Source organism: Osmia bicornis, chromosome 13, assembly GCF_907164935.1.
Source record: "Osmia bicornis bicornis chromosome 13, iOsmBic2.1, whole genome shotgun sequence".
In the NCBI taxonomy this organism is placed as follows: Eukaryota; Metazoa; Arthropoda; class Insecta; order Hymenoptera; family Megachilidae; genus Osmia; species Osmia bicornis.
Window position 1 is genome coordinate 7262506 of NC_060228.1, and position 22250 is coordinate 7284755.

A 22250-nucleotide genomic window follows, 5' to 3' on the forward strand; every position below is an offset into this window, starting at 1 on the left:
AAAAAATTTCACGTAAATGGTAACAAACGTAAAGGTCCCAATTTCCTGAATTAATAATCATATTAAAATAAGTAATTTGGATAATAAAATATTTTGTACCACCTAAAAGTGATCCCATCTTTATGGTGTCTATTTTACCATGAAAATCAAAGATCATTCACCCCGAAGGACTTTAATTTCTGTTTATTTAGCGTGAAGGGGTACGAAGTGAATCCCAGTGAATCGAAATTTGACTTGGTACACGCCTGTTAGCATCCGACGCCCACGTCGGCGACGTCGAGTCACGGTGGTTGTTGCATAAACGTACATATTTATTTATCACCGTATAATCCCTGACTTCCCCTCGGGGGTTTTGCCACATGGCAGTTTGACGATCCCCAACGGAATTACCCCTCGGTCGCTTATAAATTACACCGAGGTTCGAGCAAGGTTTAAGGGCCTGCTTAAGTTGTCAAAGCAATCGGAGAGTTAAACGCCCTGCCACGGGGGCGAGACACCCTTAATACTTTTTCGATCGGAATGCTCCTTCGAGTTCGGGCCTCCCTGAAAATCGCTCTCTCGCATTTATTCCGTTATATGGGTCTTTTGTCCATTTCCATCGCGCGTGAACGATAGTGTATTTTTGCAATTACACAGGGTGCTTTGAACTTCGTGGTTAGGGGATTAGGTGAATGATGGGGTTTAATTTACTTAATACGAGGATATAAAGAATACTTGAAGTACTAATTTTTTACGTGGAAAATAATTACGAAAGGAAATTATAAAATTAAAATTAAAAAATTCAATCGTTCTGCAATAATAATCAAAAAGCAAAGATCCGTGGGGAATGTGTCAAAGTGAGAAATCCAAGAAAATACTCACAGTCGTCGAAACCATTTCAAAATTCAATTCCGTTCGGTTCATGTTCGATTCGATTCTGAAACACGCGTTTGCTTCGTGACGCCTGGAGCTTTCGAGTCGAGCGTTCTCGCGCTGCGACACGTAACGAATTTCGATATCCCATGGTGTTCGAGCACAAAGAGAGAAAGGGGTGGAAAGGTGACGCGGGTTACCGTGAGGGTATTCAGAGGGAGGCTGGTCATGGTATTGACTCGCTTTTGCGGATGTAGGGGCGGAGTTTTCGACCTCTTCCCTTTCCTCTGCCTCTTCCTCCCTCTCGTCGTATCACTCTTCATCTCGCTTTCTTTTTCCTTCTTCGACTTGCTTTCTCCCTATAAATATACTCTGCCTCATCCCAGCTTCGATCTGCATCCTCCGACAAACACCATCCCTCCGCTTTCTTTTTCTACCCCTCCCGATCAAATCGCGTTCCTTTTTTTTTTCGTCTCCGCGAGCTTCGACCCTCTTTCTCTCACCTGTTATCCTTTTTCCTCTTTCTAATGATAAATACATGTATCTCTGTCTAGATTCCTCCTTCAACCCCCCACCAACGACGGAACCCGGACGCTCGGGGTCGAAAGGGGATGACTCGTCGCACAGGGCTGTCAAACCCCCACCCCCGCAACGACAAAACTCCCGTTGAAGGGTGACCCAGCAATGGCGGCGGGACTTGTTGTATTTCGCTTTCGAGGTGAGCTCCATTCCCTTCTACCTTCTCGATTCTCGTTCCAACCCCCCTCCACCCCTTGGCTGGAACAGGCTGAGAGGGTTGGCTGAAATGAAACTGAGTGACTTGGAGTGAGGAACCTCGACGAGCTGGCACGAACGGGACAGAGGAATCGAAAGTGTCCGGGTCAGACGAGGACGAACGAAGAGGGTAGTTCGAGCGGGAAGACAGAGGTAGAGAGAGGAAAGGAGAGTCTATATCGCTCGGAAACAGCAACCTCCATTTATTTTATTACATTATCATACCAACTACGCGCTCGATAAGTGGGGCTTTAAAGCGACGGTTCTCAAATCGTTTCGCGTGAAACTTTTGCACTCCGCCACGGCGAGGCTGGCGATCTTGTAAGCCGACTACTCGTTGCACGGAAAAAGAAAACGGGTCGGAAGTTAATGGGTTTCCGTTGGGAAAAATCGATTGCTTTGCTTGATTCCAATGAGATCTTTTAAGATAATCTTTTTCAGACCGTCCTATGCCTTGCCGTTTCCCACATTAAATGAGTAAATTTATTATCAAGTTTAATTATCAGATTTCAAATATGCAGTAAGATAATTTTAATAGAAATAATTAGAATATTTATTTTTGAAATTATGAGAAATAATGAAAAAATGAACAATTATGACAATAATAAACGTATCTGACTCGCACTGAAATTCGAAGAGAGGAAAAAAGATCTAACGCGTTTGTTCGCCGTTCGGGAACAAATCGAAGCGAATTATTCAGCCGTTAAGTTGGATTAAAAGCAAAGGCAGCGACGTACGTATTTCTCGTCCCGAACCATTGTCATTTAATGACCATCGATTATCGCGACGAATTTAAATTTAGCCCGTGCATAATTACGCGGCCGCGTTCCAAAGTTTTGTCACTGTGAGCACGCGAACAATTTAATTGAAAACAAGCATTCAATCCGCAGATGTTTACACCATTTCATTTGACGAACACCGAACAAAATAATTATAATTTGCCGTGGGGAGCACGCTGCCGAGTCCTAATTACTATCTCTTCATAAATTATCGAATTTCTAATTAACGATCGCGATGAAATTAACAGTACACACTTTTGCAACATTTTAATTTTATAAAATTATTATCTCCTGAATGTGTTGTCACAATTAAATTTCACAAATTTCATTTTTTCACGAAAATTTATAACTGCCTATAAGAAATAATATTCTTAGGGTTCATGTCTCATCGTAGGGATAGTCCATTACAATTTTCAGGGGAGCGCCGAAAAGAATCCCTGGGAATTTTTCATCGGTCCATCTCGAACTGGCTGACGTTTAAGAAATCTGATTTTCTTCTCACGTAGATCGGAGGATTACCAGAGTATTCGCCTTCGACCAGGGTGACCACTTCATTCTGGATATCCACAAACAACAGACGATTCATCCCCTATTTATCCTTTTGTTTTTCCCTTCGTCAAACCTTGTCCTTTTCGTTCGTCATGTGAATGAAATATGAAGTTATTTCTTTTTTTTTACTGTTAAATTCTTAATATTATATTAAGAAATAATTTCATAAGTAAAGAAAGAAAATAGTTCGAAATTCTCTGAAATAGCATAGTCATCCGAGTTGCATAATACAATACTTCTTGAACGACCGTCGTATGTGTGTGTGTCAGTTATTCGATAACCGATTGATACGATGAACGACGGCAATGATATAAGCGCAAAGAGATATTTCTAAGCGAATGCTTCTGGGGAATGAAGCTACATCGGTCAGAGGAAACTGTCCGACCATCTTCATCCCCTTGTCCTCCCTTATTCCTCTCTCTAACCTCCCTTTCCCGTAAAATCAATAGGTGCGTCGGCGTCCAGCACGCTAGGAATTCTGCTATATAACCTCAAGCGATTAACTAAAATCGATCAAACGCGACGCGCCTCGAATGCAATGAAATAAATCACCACGACCATTAAAAAAAAAAATAATTTCAAATCGAGCTAAAAGATTTGATGAATGTTTATAGGAATTTTAAGGCGTATCGGAATGGTAATACAGAACTTTCTCAAAATTTATAATGACATTATAAAAAATAATAAATAATAATTCAAGAGTTGGTTGGATGGAACGATAGATTTTTTTTTATTTTAAAGGGTATAGAGTATACTTTGACAGCTAACTATTTGTCCAATTACTGTCATTTCCAGTCGACTAATATTTGCTCGTCGCGTGCCGACAGTTCGTCAACCGTGAAGCTTGAACGACGTTGTACGAAGAATAGTCAGTCCTTTGTCTCTTTTTCGAATTAATTTCAAGGACGAGGACCTTTGTGCTTGGGGAGGGTTCTTAGCTCGTGTCGAGCAAACCCAATTTGCGTTTAAACAAGGAGCATCTTCGCATAACTTAGCCTTGCGTGAAATCCAACGTCAAAGGGAGGAAACTTCTCTTTTTAAGCTCCTCGACCTCGCAGGATTTAGAACTTCAAAGACGTCTCGGATCGAGGAGAAAAGAGTGCGAAGGATTTCAGGGTGCGTTCAAAAAAATATTTCACGAGCAAACAGAGGGAGGTATTAAATAATTATACGAAACGTTAATGGATATGCAATTATTTTTTAATTTGACTAGCAAATTTTTAATACTAAAATTAATAAGGATTATAAAGTTCATTTAATATTTGAAGTATTTATTGCAATTGAATATTTCAAAATACTTTACATATCTCAATGCAATCAAGTTCCTCAATGTTAGGAAATTAAAGATTTTTTTTGTATTTCCTCCTCAAATTGAAAGTATGTATCGATAGCGTATTTGTTCTCATTTGCAATGTTCATAATTTAGGAAATTTTTAAAATATCGTACCTACAGTAAGTTAAGAAGATCCTTTATATTCTTACCTTCAGTAGATTCAAACCAACTGCCAGTAAAATATTGATTTATCTCCTATCGATAACCATTAATTAAAATAGAAACAATGTGGTTTTGTAGAAAAAGTAAACGACACTTTATATTCCCATTAGTGCACTGCTAAAATTATTAATTTCTCGAGGAAAAGAGAATTTTTTATTTTGAACATCTCGTCATTCAATGTTAGATGGCGCTTGCAGTACTGTTTTCAAAATACAATCATATATTTAATTTAAAACAAATATTTTAAAATGTTGCTAATAAAATAATATTTTCAGCTTAGTTTTAATTTATTTTAAAAAACCATAGTATCTGCCCTTCTATATTAAATAATTCCAGATATTATATTTAAAATTCAAACTTAATGTTTGGGGCTCAAAATAAAAATTTTTTCCTGAGGAATTAATTTATATTCGATTTGGGAAATAATTTGAAATAATTTGAATATACGAAATATACGTTTTCTAATAAACATTTATTTATATCATAAGATACATTTGACTGTACAATACAATTAATTTTGAATCAAACACTCAAGTTTCTCACATTTTCATATTTTCGTACACTTTCAAGGAGTTTTTATATTTCCCAACTCGTTCACAAAAATGTGGACTTCTATTTGGAAGGACGCAATCAATGTTGCTTGTATTTTGATTATTTCTTTCAGGAACTTGAAGATCTACTCTTACTAAATTTTCGGGATACCGTTCATTGTTTAGCTGTGAATCTCGTTGTTTTCCAGATGCTGGTACGGTCTCCAAAATTGGCGGCGACTTCCTAACGAACAATCGTGTCTTACAGACTACTAAGACAACTATAGTAATCATCAGGAACAAAGTAAGAGCCGTCAGAGCACCTACTATCCACCCTAGTTTCTCATCTGCAACAATTCAATCAATTATATTTCATAAATTATCAATTAAATTATCAACTAAAATTTACAGTGTATAAGGAGATGAAAATTTTATATATACCTCCTAAACCATTTAATAGAACAATAGAATCACTTCCTATTTCTTCCTCCGAATTTTCTCCAGAAATAATAAAACTACATGTCCATTGTCCCAAATCCGAATGATCTGGTTTGAATTCCAATGTGCATACTCCTGTTCTACGATCCATTTGCAAATTGTATCTAAAAATATAAAGGAGACATGGTAAAAGAATCAATATCTATTATCTTGGACAAATAAATACTCACCTCCGGCTTCCACTAATATTTTGAGAAATGTGTGTTTCAGGTGCATGGATCCAGTGACACTCTACGTTTGGCATCACCTTTTCTACCTTGCATGTAAGAATGACCATCTGATGGGGCGATGCCCATAATGCCATGGTAACTGGCTCTAAAAATCATTAATTCTTCTTGTAATGAATATTTCTTTTTAAGAATTTTTTCCATCACAGAAAACGTTGCCGATTGATTCTCCCTCGATGAAAATGAACCTTGATCGACGTGTGTGCATTGAGTGCTCGAACGGTGTGCAAACAATTATCCAGTGACATTATCTGCTATAAAATTGTGAGAAAGGTATGTGTATGTGGATGTGTTGAAAATGTTCAGTGTATATGTGCGTGTATAGCGTGGAGTGTTTTGCTTAAAATAGTCCATTGAAAATCATTCAGACATCTTTATTTTTCTTTTTAGAAATAGATAATATTTACAGTGGACTATTTCAAGTGACATAGCTGTCTGTATGTGTTTGTTAGTATCGAAGGCAATGGGAATGAGGAAAGCCAGAATGATGTTTTCGTATTACCATTTATTCAAAGAAATCGTTTACAATGCCGGAAAGAGTGACGCTGAAACGCGCAAGAAATTCTCGAATCGCTCGCTTTGGAAACTTAACAAGTAACTCAATGGCACACGAAGGTATTTAACTAATTAACTTCAAACGAAAGCGTTCTACGTTTGATTATTGCACGCGTATGTCGAATAAGGCCCTGTCCACCAGCTAATCAATAATTAATCAATAATTACTAGCTAATTTCTCCCCTTTGCTTAGGATCAATAGTGATCAATAGCGTGGATCGGGCCCGAGACGATCGTCGCAACCGGAAATTTTCAATCGACGTGACGAATATCAGTCGTGTCTTTAATGAACACGATAATTAGAATTATTATTATCGCTTTGTCGTCGACTGATTAACAGCAACACCTCAAACGGGACGCTTAACTGTAAGAATTGTCTACTTAGCGTTAATTTTAGCGTACAGCTGAGTATAATGAATATATAGTAAGTGCGTATCGTATTATTCTAAATAAAAGAAACCTGCTTTATCGTGGACTCTTTCGTAGTGTGGTAAAGGTTTGACTTTTCATTTCGTTTAGTAATACACGTGACTACGAACTTGCGATTCGTTCTTCATGACATATTTAATCATAATTAGAACGTCTTCTGAACGATCTACTTCACTTAACAAATAAATATTCTTAGCCTTAACGTTTAAATTCCATGCATAGTCTTTTAAATAATTACTAGCTAATGCGCTTCGAGATTAGCGCGAACGTTTTCTTTCTGCCCGTTTCTGCGGCAGGACATTTAGGAAAATTGTTCTGCCGTTCGTCAAAACGAGTCCTGCGAATCGAACATAGTTACTTTGAAAAAAAATTCTCAGGTTCGATTCACTGATATTCTCAAACTCTTCTCCTAAGAGTCGGTGATATTCGATCACGAGAATCTTTTCAAAGCTCCAAACGATTTCCCTGTCAATAATGACTTGCGACAATAAATAACACGAGGAATGAGAATAAATGCAACGGCAGAGTGCTTGCGAAAGGGTTTGCACGTACACTTGGGAGCAACGGGGGCTTCCTCAGTCTCTGGGGAATCTTAGAACCTCATCTAGAAACTCCTTTTCCTTCATTTTTTCTTAACTAAGAAAAGCCTACGTTGCACCCAAGTGTACAGTTCCCTAGAGAAAATGACGACGTAGAAAAAGAAGGTACCGTCATTTTTTCCAGAGAAACCTTGCGAACTCAGTTTCACGTATCTATTAACGCTACTAACTATGCTAAATGCGAAATCATTTGAACATAGACCTACCGTTGATCATATAAATAAGAGAGGGTGAACGACATTGAGTGATAGATGTTATATAACGATAGGTGCGTTACATTTTCGTTTTTTCATCTTCTGAAACGTGTCATCGACGTCATAAAGAATGCATATTTATTAAAATAGTTTAGTGAGCACATGTAGCCACGGAAACACGTATGCCCGACACAAACGAGACGTAGAAGTTAATCATACAGGTAAAATAATTGCCACCTGATGGGACACAATTTTGTTAGATATGTTATTCAACGTTTCTTCTAATGACACGTGTGATTGCAATGAACGAGCAATCGACTCGTTAATTACCAGGCTTCGTGACAGCACCGAGACACGGCGATTCATTAAATCTACGCGATTCAATCGTGGAATGTTCGAAGTAATTATAAAGTGATAAATTAAGAAAATCTAATACTAATTGATGCAAATTGTGATGATAGACGTAGATGGTAACACTTTGCATGGTAAATAGCAAAGAATTCTTTTTACTTTATTTTCAAACGTAGAAAAGATTCCTTACGATTAAATAAAAATGAATTGATCGTTAACATTTAAGAGATAATATTATAATAATACTTGAAAGAAAGAGTCTATCTATCGATAAAAATGAAACGATCTTTTCTTTTATTTTTTCCTTCTGTCTACCTGTGTAAATGATGATCGTAAATGATGACTGCGTCTTTAGAGACAGTGTTTCTGCATACAAAGTGACACACAGATGTAAGTACACATTGTTTCGATGCTCGAAACGTCATGCAGATGCCATCACCATCGTGACGCCTCCACCCGCAACAGTCTTCGGGGAATCCACGCGTAATTAATTCCGTATCTATCAAGATCCGTGATCGATCATCAATGTTTTCACCCTTGCTACGAATTCCTCTGACCTAGTATCGCGTGATAGCGATCGATTTTATTGGACACTTTGAAAGCCAATCACTGATTCTTCGACGGTGTCCAGTGACGTTCTTCCATAGGATATCGATCACAAACGTGAATGTTTGCTACACGATACATCATGTATACACGCCGTACAGGATGAGTCACTCGATGATTGTATCTGCATGTTTCATAAAATACGAAGGTTAAGAAAATGATACGATTGTTATGATAAGAATTTATCTTTCACAAAGCTTTGCAATTTGCACTTCATTGTAAAAACAAGAATAGATCATTCTTTAAATTACTGAGCCAGTTGGACTCATCCTGCACGTTTGAAATATATACACAACACACATCCTTCAGAATTTATATAGGTCGACCTGCAGTCACAGTTTGAAGCTTTCACGAATTTCGTAGAACTACATGGACCAGGGATCCGAGGATCGATGATCGATCGAATGATGCTCAATACCCTCACCTGGTTCCAGCAGACTCAGCTTGGCTGGGGGGGCATCAGTGTAGTTCTGACTGCCACGTATCCTCGCGCCACAGGTCCATAATCCTTCCTGTTCCTCCAGAGCGTAAGACAGTCTGACACTACAGTCTCTGTCTTCGTTTCCAATAGGAGGAAACTGTTTCACCACCACTGTGGTGTTCGAATTCACTGGGGTAAGAGACCATCGACACTGCTCCACTGCTGAAGAGGTCATGCAACGAAGGAGGACACTGCTGCCTTTGGCTATTTGGATGTCCTGCGACAGCTCCGAGAATTTTACCTCGTCTGCAGAACGATGAAACCATTTAGAGTTTAAATTTCCAACACTAATTCATTTGTATTATTTCAGGTACCTTGCTCGAAGACGATGAGCTTCACGTAAGGAGACGTCAGAACAGTGTTCAAGGAGCTTATGGACACCTGGCAAGACCACTGACCCTGTTTCTCAGCGTACACCTGGGCAAGAGTGAGCGAGCAGTCTCTTCCAAGGTCGCCGTTGCTTGGGAATTCTTGAACAACGATCTCGGAGTCACTTCCGTGGAGCGGCTTCCAGGTCCACGTACATTTTTCGACGCGGCTGCTCGTTACGCATTTCAACGTGGCCTCGGTACCGATCGGCACGGAAGTATCAGCTGGCATTTCAACGAAGTTCACTTTGGCTGGAACATGGGTAAATCGATCGATTAGAAGCACGTTCTGTCACACGGAGTCACGTGTCCTGCTTGCTAATCTTAGGTTTCAGTGAATTTTAGAAACGTCCTGGTCTACCTGGACAGAAATCGATGGAAATTTAAAGAGGTTCTCAATAATGAAATATTTATACCTGTAGGTAGGAGACTGACAGTCGCAGGAGGTGCTTCATGTAGGATTCCATCCGGAGACAATCGAACACCGCAGGTCCAGAGTCCTTCCTTCTCGTACAGGATGTTTTTAAATCGTACAGAACAATCGTGATCAGTGTCTTTATTTGGGTTGAATTTTTTAACTAACAGAGGCTCCTGACTGGAATTCGTAGACCTCCAGGACCACTCGCATTGGACCACAGGTTTGTTTACCAGACATCTGAGGAGCACCGATTCACCAGGTGCTATCTGAATTCCTCTGGACAATTGTACGAACTCGACTATAAAACAGAAGTATGGCTACGTTTAGTTCACTTCTTACTTGAAATCCTTACCACAGAATTTTCATAGGAACAGTCGAGTTTTAATTACCTTCTGAAATCACAAATCTTATAGGATTCGACTGAGTGAAAGAGGAATTTGGACTGATTCTGGCACCACACGTCCAATGTCCTTCTTGCTCCGCCAGGACATTCTTAAATTTAATACTGCAATCTGTGCTATCATTGCCAAAGGCTGGGAATCGCTTCATCTCCAAATTCCATGGCTGAGATTGATTCAATTGTCTCCAGGACCATTGGCATTCACGAACTGGAGACTTCGTCTGACAAATTAATTGCGCTGATGATCCTGCTGGTATTTCGACAACGTTATCAAGCTTGGAAAATACCACCATCGAACCTGAAAACAGATAAGTGTCTTCTTTTATAAATCGTTAATGATTTAAAATTATAGGGAACGTCAAAGTCAATAAGTCATTAATTTCATGTTCATCTTTATTTATTTTCCCACTGATAAGTTTTATAATGTCCAATCGGTACCTTGTTTCTCGTTAATGATGCCCAGCTTAGCAGGTTCCGTGCTGGTGAAAGAATCATTCTTGGAGGATCTCGCGCCGCAGGTCCAATATCCGGTCTGCTCGTGCTTCGTGCTCGAGAATCTGACAGAACAGTCGTTGCTATTGTTCCCGAAGGCAGGAAATTGTTGTACCGGCAACGGATTGGTAGTCGGCGTAGCTGTCGTCTGAATCACCGAGACTGTGGTGGCTATAAATTACAAGCAAACTCCAATAAATACGCGACACACGAATGCCACTGAAAACATCAGACCTGCCTTGTAAACCTGATCGTATTTCACTTTGCACACAGCTGTAGGGAAAAATGCTACTCTTCATCCATAATTGAAGTATAGAGATCTCATGTAATTAATTTGATATTTAATTACTTCCAAAGTTAGCTTAAGTCTTCGAGGACTTAATGCGACATTTTCTAATGTACAATTTAATCTCTAACGAATGTCGGGCTTAATAATGTATAAATGTAGATAGAACTAACTTGTCGAAGTCGCTGGGCTTTCACTGATATCCGGAAGGGGCAAATGAACCGGTGGTAAAGGCTGCCAGGACCACTGGCACTCGGCCACAGGATTTGCGGTTCTGCATGCCAGAAGCACCGACGACCCAAGTTCCGTTTCCGTGTGTTCCGGGACGTCTACAAATACCACTGGGTTCGGTGGTACTTTTGTTCCCGGCAGGACATCGTCCATCAGATGGCCTTGAATTTCAGGATCATCGGACACCGTATTATCTATCGCAGTACTGATAGGTTTGATCGTGGTTGTGACATCAGGCTCCTCCGTTACAGGTACACCTGTGAACACATGTTTTCTATCGAATTCAATTTTATCAAATTTATAACAATGCTCATCAATGACCTCCACCGTGTTTAATATGTTAATCAATCTAAATTTAGCGTGAAAGGCTATTGTGAGGAAGCTGTTGGAACGCGTTGAATATTTAGTAGAATTTTAGAAAGGGGAAGTCGTGAACCATGAAAAGAGGGAAGCGACGTTGCTTCACAGGTTGTCAGACACGTTCCAGAATTCCAGCAGTATTTTGAATTTCACGAGAGATATCTAAAACGCGATCACGTTCCTCTAAATTGCCAACTGGTCTTCCATGAAGAAGTTTTTCGAGATATCCACGAACGGAAGTATTCATAGCAACGAGGTCACTTTGAATGTTTCCTTAGAGGTGTTGCATCGAAGGGTTCTTGTGTTCATTACGATACCCTGCTACTCCTATGTACTATCCTCTATCCTATTCGACTCATCATTTTCGTAATTCGATTTTAATTGCTCGCGAGCTTTTCGGGATTAGAACAGCAGGGACGGATATTGGACAAGTTCCATGTTATCCATAAAGAACTCAGGTGAACATATATGTAGGACACATCGGGCAGGAAGCAACGACAGTCACGTAGACAATCGCCTTGCGTTGCGCGTCTGTCACCATGTGCAAATAGAACCAGGGACGGATCGATAATGAAATATTTGTGAAAAGAGAGATTAACGAGCCTCGTAAAACTCGCCTTATCCTAACGTGGGCAGAGTAACAAACTCGTGTCCTCCGATTTGAACCTTGCTGAACAGTTCATACAAAAGGATCCTTCGAATTTCATCGGTCCCCTATTTAACACGTTCGTCTATGAATTTCATTCAGCTAAATAATTCATAAATTATAGGACAATTTCGACCCCCATGGTAGCTAATGTGTTAACGAAGACACGCCTACGCCTCACGTATCGTTAATTGTACCGAAAGTCGGCCGTTTTTGTCGAACGAGCAGGATGCTCGAATTTCTCTGAATGAAAGAACGTTCGTGTGCACCGTTCCACACTTTCTACGTGGCCACGGTATGTATGTAATACGTGTCCACCAAACTCGGTCCTTGGTATTGTCTCGTAACGTTCGCCAACGTTCGAGCTTGTCCTCAAGACGAGCAAAGTGGTCGCTGACACTGGAAGGTCGTTTCCACTTTGCATTGACATACTCATCGGTACCGCGGTTTTACGACGATACGTGTCGTACCGGTAGCATGGAATATAATTCCGTTGCATCTCGGTGCTAATAGAAACTTAACAACGTTCTAAATTATTCCAGAATAGCGGAGAAATCGGGCTGTTTCGCACGGTAAACGTTGGACCAAATGAAATTGATGTTACGTCAAACTTTGCACTGGCTGTGGCGAAATAGTTTCATGCACATTTGTGAGGATTTCACTGTTTCATTTAATTATCATGGAAAAGTTACTTTTTCTTATTTCGATGGCCCAATTTTTTAACACATTTTGCTACAGTACTAGTATATGAAATAAAATTGTCCTCTTAAATTAGGTGACAAATCTGTGTAAAAGTTTGATACAGTGTTCAAAATGTTAAAGAGACATTAAGATTTTAAAGAGAGGATTTTGCAAGTGGTTAAGGTTTTTATCGTAAAACTTTCTCCTCGAATAACTATCATTTCCATACAAGAGATTGTTAAACGAATATTCGTCCTCGTAACTGAACACTGGAAACGTTGCTTCCTTGTTCCCTGTTTCTTCTACTAGCACCTAATATCGTTTTTGCCAACGTTTCATACACGATTTACATTTTAAATTGGCTATCCTTCGTCATTTGACACAATCATGTACATTATTCAAACAAACCAGTCATAGTTTACTTTCTTACTTTCTTACTTTCTTCAGCTTATACTTGATACTTGTCATTGATCAATTTTCATGAACGATTTCTTTCAGTCTTATTTGAAGACGTGCTGTGTCATCGTTTCTTGAAAAACTTTCGTACAACTTTAATGCTGCGAATAAATAGATGGTTAACGAATGAATCATCCAATTATGTAAATCCATGGAATTAATATGCTACTTCGTATAGTCACATAAATTTATCATTCTTTATTTTAAGGACTATTTTCACCCTTTAGATATGAATTTCTGAGGAACACTTGATCAACAGTCCTTGTCAGAGATGCACCCATAGCAAATTAAACAAAAAATCTTGAATTAATTCAATGATATCTCCGTTATTTTTTTCTGCATCAATTAAACATCTAACGGTCGATTAACCACAGGTGGTCCCTGTCTAATTAAACCTGTGGAATTTCAGGTATTCGACCTGGCCCAACCACATCCCGGATGTACCTTCACAGGCCTCTCTGTGACTAATTCCACAACAATAGAATCTCATCCCAAGATTATCGACCGTAAGACAAGGCCAGTCGTTTCTTGTAGCAAGAAACAGCTCAACGAGAAAAGACTCGGGCAGAAAAAAAAGATGGATTCGGCTACCTGAAAGACGATTTCGTTCCGTAATTAAGAACGAGCCGATAGGCGCGTAACGACGGTCATTAACCTGCAACCAATGTCTTCGACAGGACAATTAGAGAGGCTCATCGATTTCTTTTCTCATGTAGACGCGTTGTGAAACTCAAAATGCTCGACTGGGCGTTGTCTTCACAGAAATTTCTCGTCGTAATAACCGAAGAAATATCTCATTTCAAAGGAGGTAAATTAATTAATGGGTGAAATTGAATTTTAGGCATAGTTCTTGGAATATTTGAATATTTTTGTGGTATTATGAAAGAGAATTTCTTATTAATTTCTCCAACTCGAGGCTTCACGTGACTGATAGAAATTTTTGATGGATATTTCGAAAAATTTTACACTTCAAATATTAACGCTTCCAGACAATTTTGCAAATTATGATTAAATTTTAAATACCGTGTAAAGTTAAAAATAGATTTAGGGAGAAATAGTAACTTCAGTATACGTGGGCCAAACTTGAAATACGAAGAAATGAATATTTGTCAAGAACGTGAAAATTCGTCTGTTTAATTAGCAACGGTCTTGCCTCGTAAATCAGGAAACGTGTATTTGAACTACAATTCCGGAAGATTCAGTTCCTAGGAATACTTGTTCATTAATGAATAAGAGGAAGCATTAATCGACTTCCTCGAAAAGGATGCTTAATTAAACAGTTCGAAAAATACATTTCAAAGGGGTGATATGGTACCACCTGTCCCATTTCATTTTGGAACTTTTCTCATAACAAAGCTTGTGATAAATTTCACGTATTTAGATACTGTGTAAATTTTTGTCACCATTATGACTTATAAATATTAAAAGGATGCAATCCATTCATCTTCGTCTGTCGACGAACTTGGAAAGTCATCCTTAGACACAACTTTTCATCGCTAATAAATCAGTCGAATCGAAAGGAATGAACGCGTTCGTTTTACGATTAATGGGACCCAATTGACGCAAATTCGCATTGTTGATGGAACTGTGTCAACGTTCATTTTTAAACGCAATGTCTACGTGTCTTATCTGTTCGTGAGATTGAGCGCGCAAAACGAAACAACGTTGCTATGCAAGCAACATCTTATCAATGCTTGGGAAATGCGAAAATGCCTCTAACAGATTGCCTCTGAGTTTCATCCTTTCTTGGTCTTGACATCAATTTCATTTTCAAGAAAAATTTTCACTTCTTAGAGACGTATCTGTCTTCCAACAACCAGGAAGAAATATCATTCCAGGAACCATCTTGTGTAGTCACGTTTCTTGGAAAGATTTTAGGCAAAGGTTCCGTTTCTAAATTCCGGGAGAAAGTGTCTTAAATCAGATAAAAAAAATTCCAAGAAAATTTACTCTATTCAAGAAGGATTAATTGATTTATCGAGAAAGGATGAGAATTAGTTCGCTCATATCCTTCTATTCTTCTTCATTGTGTTTTAGAGCTATAGATTATAGATTGATGGGATCTTGATTAACCGGCTTAATCAGCATCGAGGTAGACCGGTTAAATCGAGACCCAAGGGATTAAGTTACTTTAATCAACTTTATACATGTCTCTTTACAATATACACCTATGTTACTTATTATATTAATCTAGTTTCTTGAGAAACCAGGAAGCATCTTAGAGCCATTATTTTGTTTAAGTATCATTTTACCAAATTGGAAAGTGCAAACAAAATTTGTTAAGTATTTATTAAAGTAGGCTTTGTTTAAAGATTTGAGGATAGAAGGCACTGCAGCACCCTTATCTGAAAAAGGGTTAGGTAATTCTTGGTGCAATAATAATTCTTTCATAAGAATTTTCTATTTATGAATTTGATACGTGGAAGTTTTAAAATCATCAAACGTTACATTTACTTCTCTTTGTTCATTTCTAATACACCATGCGATAGAATGATCAAGATAGCCAATTAATCAGATCTCAAGAGAACCTGCAATCGTTTCGAAGTGCATAATAAAGAAGCGAGCTTCAAAGATGCATTCATATTTCCTCGCGTGTCTGAGTCTCTCCTTCCATTGTTCGATTCTCAAGACGAAGTTTCTCAAGGAATATTACAAAACCAACAACGCGAACACAAGAGCCTACGTGTTCGGCTCATTAGTTAACATCGTGACGGGAGCGATCGATGCACAAGGATCATGTCCGTTCTTCGATAAACAAAGATCAAATGGATAGTCGTCCTTGGTTAGAACCGACCCCGGAAGTCCATCCAAAGAGCCGGGTTTCCGTTTCTCAGCGCCACTCGCTGTCAGAACGTCGCGGACACGTTGGAAGAAAAATATTGATCTCGAGAAGAGTTCTTTATTTTAACTGTTTTCAGAAGCTGCGTAAACGTTCATCGAGGCGGAAGTTTGGCCATTGTTGATACACTGGGTGGATAAAAATAACGCCACTGTTTTCAAACTATGCGTTTTGGAATACGTTCGTATTCGAGAGAAGGAGAAGGGAATTCTGTAAACGACGAGGCATACGCCTGACGCGAGAATTCTTGCGACGGTGTCAAGGATACGCAAGAACGCGCATCCTTCGCTCGCAGGACTCATTACAGCCGTTGTTTCCCGCCGTCGGGATGTTCCGCCTCCTTTTTTGACCATCATCAGTCGTAGGGATTCTGTTTCGTGCTCGTAAGAAGCGCATTCTTGAGATATTTCGAAGCAAAGTTTGTGTATGATGAAATAAAATGCTGAAATTAGAGCTCGAAGGTAAAGGGCAAGGTTTCAGGTATTCAACAAAAATAATTTTTACTTACAAAAGATTTATTTTTCTTTTTGTTTACATAATTCCTTTTATAAACTAACAATATACTTTAAATTAGAACTAATAATAATTCATTCTCTTCCATTGCAGGGGTGAATACGAATAATCCCAAATGGATGATCATTACGTAAAATCGTAAGAAAGAATCCAGTTCACCGTGAAGTGAAACGAGCTTATCCATAGAACGCATAAAACTCAGCGGCGTGGATCGTAATGCAGGATCGCGCGATAGGTTCCCATGCAGGTTCCTACCCTTCCCCACGTGTTTGCATTCCAGACCGATGTTTCACTAAATGCACGCATTGCATCGAGTTTAACCACCCTCCGTAGAAGAACCAGTTCTTTCGGGCCGGGAACACGTCGCTCCTCGGCGAATGCTTTACGAGAAGGCATTGAAAAAGGATTAAACAGAAGGTCCAGGTAGCCGAAACTCGAGGATACAAAAGGCTTCATCGACGTCACGCAATTGACGTTGAAACCGATATAATTGACGTTCCTTACACGCAAAACGTTATCGATATTCAACGGATAGTTCGAACACTGCCTCGTTGATTGCCGTTTCCTCTCGGTTTTTCTTCGCTACCTTTATTCAACAGAGGCTGCTGTTCGACGTTGAACCGGTTTCACATCGTCGATGCATCAACGTCTTAACATTTGAACGCGACATTATTGCACGTTGAAGTACGACGAGAAAAACGTGTGCCCTTCTGTTTCTTGCGTGGCCCAAGATCGTCTTGAATTCTTTACGCTCCATCGCCTCGATTTGCATCGTTCCTCTCGCGAACCCTCCACGGGATTTGCACGTTCCTCGTGGGAATTGTGTTGGTGAAAAGGCAGATTCCACTTATTTCTTCTTGCACTTTTCATTTTGTATCCATAATCGCTTGGATAAGTATACATAATATCATTGATATGGACAACTATTCTGTGCTCCGAATTAACTCTGATTTACATATAAACGTAGGACCCATATCCTAGAACAGGGTCAAGTATGACGTACATTACACACCGTTCGGAATAATTAAAAGATCACCTATCCAAATTGAAAGTAGTTTATACAAATGGAACGGTTGATTATTATTTCATCATCTTGCAATCATTTTAATTTTTTAATGATTTTTTAAATTCCACAGCAAGCATTATTTATGTGAATAGATGCAGTAGTTTCATTAGAATGTAAATTCAGTAAATCACGTTTCTAGTTTCATTATAATCGCCCAGACAAGCGAGGCGTCGGCCGCAGAACTCGTCAGCCTGATTCTAACCGATGGCTCGCGTCTCGCTCTGATTCCGATCCGCCCGAGATCGACGCGGAGATTTCGCTCGCGTCCGGCGAAAATCGTCGCCGTCTCGTGCTTGTTATTCGAACGACACGCGTTCCCGACGAAAGTGAACTCGTTAACATAGATTTTCGCGTCGCCAGACGATCGCGAGACTCGACCACTTACACGTGTCACATTCACGAGGCTAAACTTCTTAATGAAACGAGATTGTAGATGGTGGAAAAGAGGTCTTGAAACCTGAATCGATTTGAGAGCTGATTTCACTGCCAAGGCCCAGGGAATGAAAGCGTTTTCTTGCGACTTCTGAGATGGAATGAATTTATAAAAATTGAATTAAAGATCACTTATAATTACAGAGGAAATCGAGGTGATTTAGATTTTGTAGAATGTATAAAAATGGTGAAAATAGTCGTAATTGTGATTGATGAGTCGAAAAATTCCATATATGGATTAAAAGAAATTCACAGAATCTTCGTTACTTCTTCATGAAAGTTAATAATAATTATTTGTAATTATCCACATGCCTTTTGTTCGTGTTCCCAGCTTTAAGTATGTATCTTAAGGCAATTTGAGATAAATGGTCTCAGATAAGACTTCAAAATTTTTCACATTCCTTTTTAATATGGCACGTGATGTGAAATTGCAATTAATCTCTAACGATAGAATAAGTGAAACAATTAAACTATCGAAGATTTTTAGAAAATTCTGAAAGGTGTTGACACTTGAACTCGCACCGAAATATTACGTGGCAGTAACAACAAGAAGCAATGCCCTCGTGCTGATCATTTCGAATGCAACCTCTGTAAAGTTACTTAAAGGCTACGTGGCCCTTGTCGAGGTTAAGGCCTTCGAAGTCGTAAAATGATGTCTCATAGCATATTAATTCGTGCCATATCAACCGATTGACACTGTGACACGCTGCTCGTAAGTTCGAGACACTACGAAATTACTCTTCGTAGAAAATAGAAGAAAAATAAAAATTTTCAACTGACGCTTCTTCCGGAGATTTTTCTTGGTAGTAACTCGATGAATATTCATGAAAATATTCTCATCAAGTAATTCATTACAAAATTGACGTAATGAAAAATGGTGTTCTCTTCATTTGATAATCGAGCTTTCGAACAATTCAGAATGAAAGCTGCTACGTTTATGATTTTAATTAAAGACGTATTTTTAGGGAACACCGTGGGTCACCATTAAACTTTGATTGCGAGAAGGAAGGATCGTTGAAATTTACTCACCGTTGCAAGCGACGAGGAGGAGGCCCACCAGGAGGAGCCGGGTGAGCATTTTGGAGAACGCGGACGGCGTCATCTCCGGCACCGCATTTATCACCACGTATCCTTTTGAGAGGATCAGAACGGCGCGGTACGTTGTAGCGATCGAGCGCGTCGTTACGCACGTGTACTGCCGTCGAAACGTTTCGTCGCGTGCGATTTGTACCCGCACGACGATGACGCATGTAAAACCCCCTCCGTGTTACCGTGTTTCACGACCTGTGTAAATGTTCTTCCGACGCACCAACTGCTTCAACTTCCACCCTGCACTTCTTCCTTTCAATTTCTCTTCTAACACTTTGCAATTTAATTCTCCTTCTCCTTCGACTGCCCTGAAGATTCTTCGATCAATTTCCGTGCGAAGCGCTTCCAAACGGACTTCCTTCCGGTTGCTTCCTTTCTCTAGATCGAACAACGAAGGATTCTATATTAACGTGAGAGAAGCTTGACCTCGATAGCAACGCGATGAAACATCGTCTTGTTCGAGGGTTAAGGTAAGGATCGACGAAGATCCCGGTGACGAGTCGATAATTGTAAGGGTTTTCGTTCAGTTGGCGAATAGTATTTGACCTTTGAGGATCGCGAGGAAGGGAACGGCGCCGAGAACACGGGAGAAACCGGTGCGATTCGAGGTGGCCAGGGAATTTTTATCGAAGCTAACCTGGTCTCTGAGGTTGGCTCGCTAATTTATGACGTAGTTCCGTTATTGCAACGTGACGTTGATCCGTACAGGTAACTTTCAACCGGCCCCAAGATAACCCGTGATTTATCGTTCCTACCGATTCGTGAACGGAAATGAACGCCGGCCGTGATTTTTCCCGACCGCCAGGAAATCGAGGATCGTAAAGTAAGCGAGTAATTAGCGCGATTCTAGATCTCTTGCTTGTTCGTTAAGCTGCTCCGTACCCGACGATTGTTCAACGAGCCTACCTACTTTTAGTTCCTTTCTTTCTTTATCCGGATTATTTATTGATCGCAAACGAGGACACTGTAACGTGAAAGTGCAAGAGGGATTAAAGGTGAAATTTTCTTGTTATTTTCTTGAGACTTTATTTATTTACTGCTGCAAAGTGACGCACAAGTGGCCGACGAATTACGTAAAAATTCGAGCTTGCTCTAAGAGTGGAACGGCTCGAACGTACCTCGCAGCGATCGTTTCAAATATCGAGCAACGTTGACTCATGCCTTGGACGAGGTAGGAATAAAAAACAGTGTCTGAACATCGATCAATGAACGTCTACGATCGACGATCTGCGAGCCAGATCAGCGACGAGGTGAACGAACAGAACGTTCTGGAGCACGATTTCTCGTTAGCAGGAAAAAATCCAGCAGAAAAATTTCCTAATTCTTACTCAATCGTTTCACAGATAACAATTCGAATTCGTTACACATCAATTATCTTGTAAAAGTTCGAAGACCGAATGGAATCGCGCGTTTCACGGTGCACTGTCCAGGACAATTATGCTCCCAATATGTCAAAGCTACTCGTGCATGAAATAACAGCATATCTTGGGGTACGTGCCAAAGCAATTACCATATAATGGGGTTTAGGGGATCGGGAATAATCGGGCTAAAATGCAACGACTTCAGAAAGCGATCGGTACCGAGTTGGCTAGTTCTCGCGCACACCCTCCTATTTCCTTGAACTTTCCGCGAACGCGAGTAACGGAATCGGTCGGGTGATTCACCGCTTTAGGAAAATCTCGAAACACCTTCGAAAGTAAGTAACGACTTTAATCGTACGCGATTTGCCGATCCCGCGAGGGACATCCTACGCAAATAGAAAGGCAAAAAGTCGACGAATATTTCGAAAGTCCGTCGTCCGTTGTGCGTCGCGAATACGTCGCTTTCCCCTACGAAATTATTCGACGTTCCCACGGGTAATGACGGAAACTCGAAAACCTTGGTATCGTCGCGTCAGTGGTTCCAAAACCTTTCTTCGTTACTCGTCACCGTGAGCTTCACCGGACGCGTATCCTACCGTCCGAGTGCACACAATATTCACGGTATCTACTCACTGTCACCGTGGATACCCCTTCTTCGCGTGAGTACCCTCACTGTCCCCGAATCACTGGACGCGAGGAGTCATCAGACGCGCGGTTCGACGGCGAGTAGAGAAACCGGTGCCGATCGGTATCGCTTGCGATCGATCGAAATCGAGTCTTAGAAGTAGGATTTCTTATCCAGCTTGCTGCGTTATACCACCTGTGTGACTCACTATCCACGTATCCTGTTCGAGTGGCAGAGCGAACGGGCACGTTGAACGCGTCGGGAATCCCCACGAACGGAATGTCGCGTGCTCGATGGTGAGCGCGGTGGCCGACTGCAACTGCAGACGGTAGGACGGATGATGATCGCCGGTCGGCGTCGTTGTCGTCGGTATATCGGTGTCGAGCGGTCGCGTCGTATGCGCCTCCGACTACCGAAGGCACAAGTGGGGGTCCAATGTTACCAGGGTACGCAACGACGCCAGGGGCCCCTACCCAGAGGCCACTGCCGAGGCTCGTCGTCACCCGTAACTCCACCTTCCACGCCTCCCACCTGGCTCGACCGAACACCGATTCCACGGGTAAACCTTTTTCTGCCCTCCCTGCAACGATTCAGGTGTATCCGTTGAATTGTTTTCAATAGGCACCCTTTGCCCGAACTGGCCAAAGATCTTTGGCAAGGGACGAGGCTGCGTCGTCGCGGCACTGGAATGTTGCAGCGTCTGGCGTGGAGCAGGCTTCAGTGGTTCCACTATGGTAGAGGAGAGAGTACGCGGTTTGCTTCGAGAGGTTCGCGGTGAAGGGATACCGGAGAAGTGGTAGGAAAAGGATATTGGGAATTGGGACTTGTTTAAGATTGTTTAAAACATTTTTTACTTTTAATCATTAGGAATTTAATTGAACAATCGGAAGGCTAGGGGTAGTTATTCTTCACTTTTAATCGATTTTCTTGGAAATAAATAAGGAATAAAATTAGGTCCTTCTGATTCGTGTAATAAGAAAGAAAAAATGAGGAAATAACTTTCTCTGATTCATGTAATAAATATAGAACAGGCGGGCAGTATATAATACACTTCTTATATAAAATAAA

At 40.4% G+C, this 22250-nt stretch overlaps 2 protein-coding genes across 3 annotated transcripts; one reads left to right on the top strand and one right to left on the bottom strand.

The window, feature by feature from the left end:
* Positions 1–4902: 4902 nt before the first annotated feature.
* LOC114874870 lies at positions 4903–21543 on the bottom strand. 2 transcript variants are annotated; one of them, XM_029184569.2, is made up of 11 exons: positions 21191–21543; positions 19137–19574; positions 11057–11371; positions 10544–10768; positions 10095–10403; positions 9704–10003; positions 9234–9539; positions 8863–9165; positions 5648–5792; positions 5421–5581; positions 4903–5326 (listed from the first exon to the last, which is right to left on the bottom strand). In XM_029184569.2, exons 2-11 carry the CDS (start codon positions 19207–19209, stop codon positions 4989–4991), a joined length of 2475 nt encoding a protein of 824 aa, XP_029040402.1. In that variant the 5' UTR covers positions 19210–19574; positions 21191–21543; the 3' UTR covers positions 4903–4988. The 2 variants fall into 2 exon arrangements, with proteins under 2 accessions (XP_029040402.1, XP_029040403.1); XM_029184570.2 differs by lacking the exon at positions 21191–21543 and adding an exon at positions 21075–21157.
* Positions 21544–21617: 74 nt separating this feature from the next.
* On the top strand, positions 21618–22209 carry LOC114874873. Its single transcript, XM_029184575.2, has 2 exons — positions 21618–21741; positions 21804–22209. Exons 1-2 carry the CDS (start codon positions 21618–21620, stop codon positions 21980–21982), a joined length of 303 nt encoding a protein of 100 aa, XP_029040408.1. The 3' UTR covers positions 21983–22209.
* The last annotated feature ends 41 nt before the right edge of the window (positions 22210–22250 follow it).

Bases quoted from the DNA above. Each gene is read 5' to 3' on its own strand.
- LOC114874870 (XM_029184569.2), bottom strand. From the start codon at position 19,209: ATGACGCCGTCCGCGTTCTCCAAAATGCTCACCCGGCTCCTCCTGGTG. The intron at 11,372-19,136 runs GTGAGTAAATTT...ATGTGTTCACAG, and splicing joins CCTCCTCGTCGCTTGCAACG to GTGTACCTGTAACGGAGGAG. The intron at 9,166-9,233 runs GTACCTGAAATA...ATCGTTCTGCAG, and splicing joins GCTCATCGTCTTCGAGCAAG to ACGAGGTAAAATTCTCGGAG.
- LOC114874873 (XM_029184575.2), top strand. From the start codon at position 21,618: ATGTTACCAGGGTACGCAACGACGCCAGGGGCCCCTACCCAGAGGCCA. The intron at 21,742-21,803 runs GTAAACCTTTTT...TGTTTTCAATAG, and splicing joins ACCGAACACCGATTCCACGG to GCACCCTTTGCCCGAACTGG.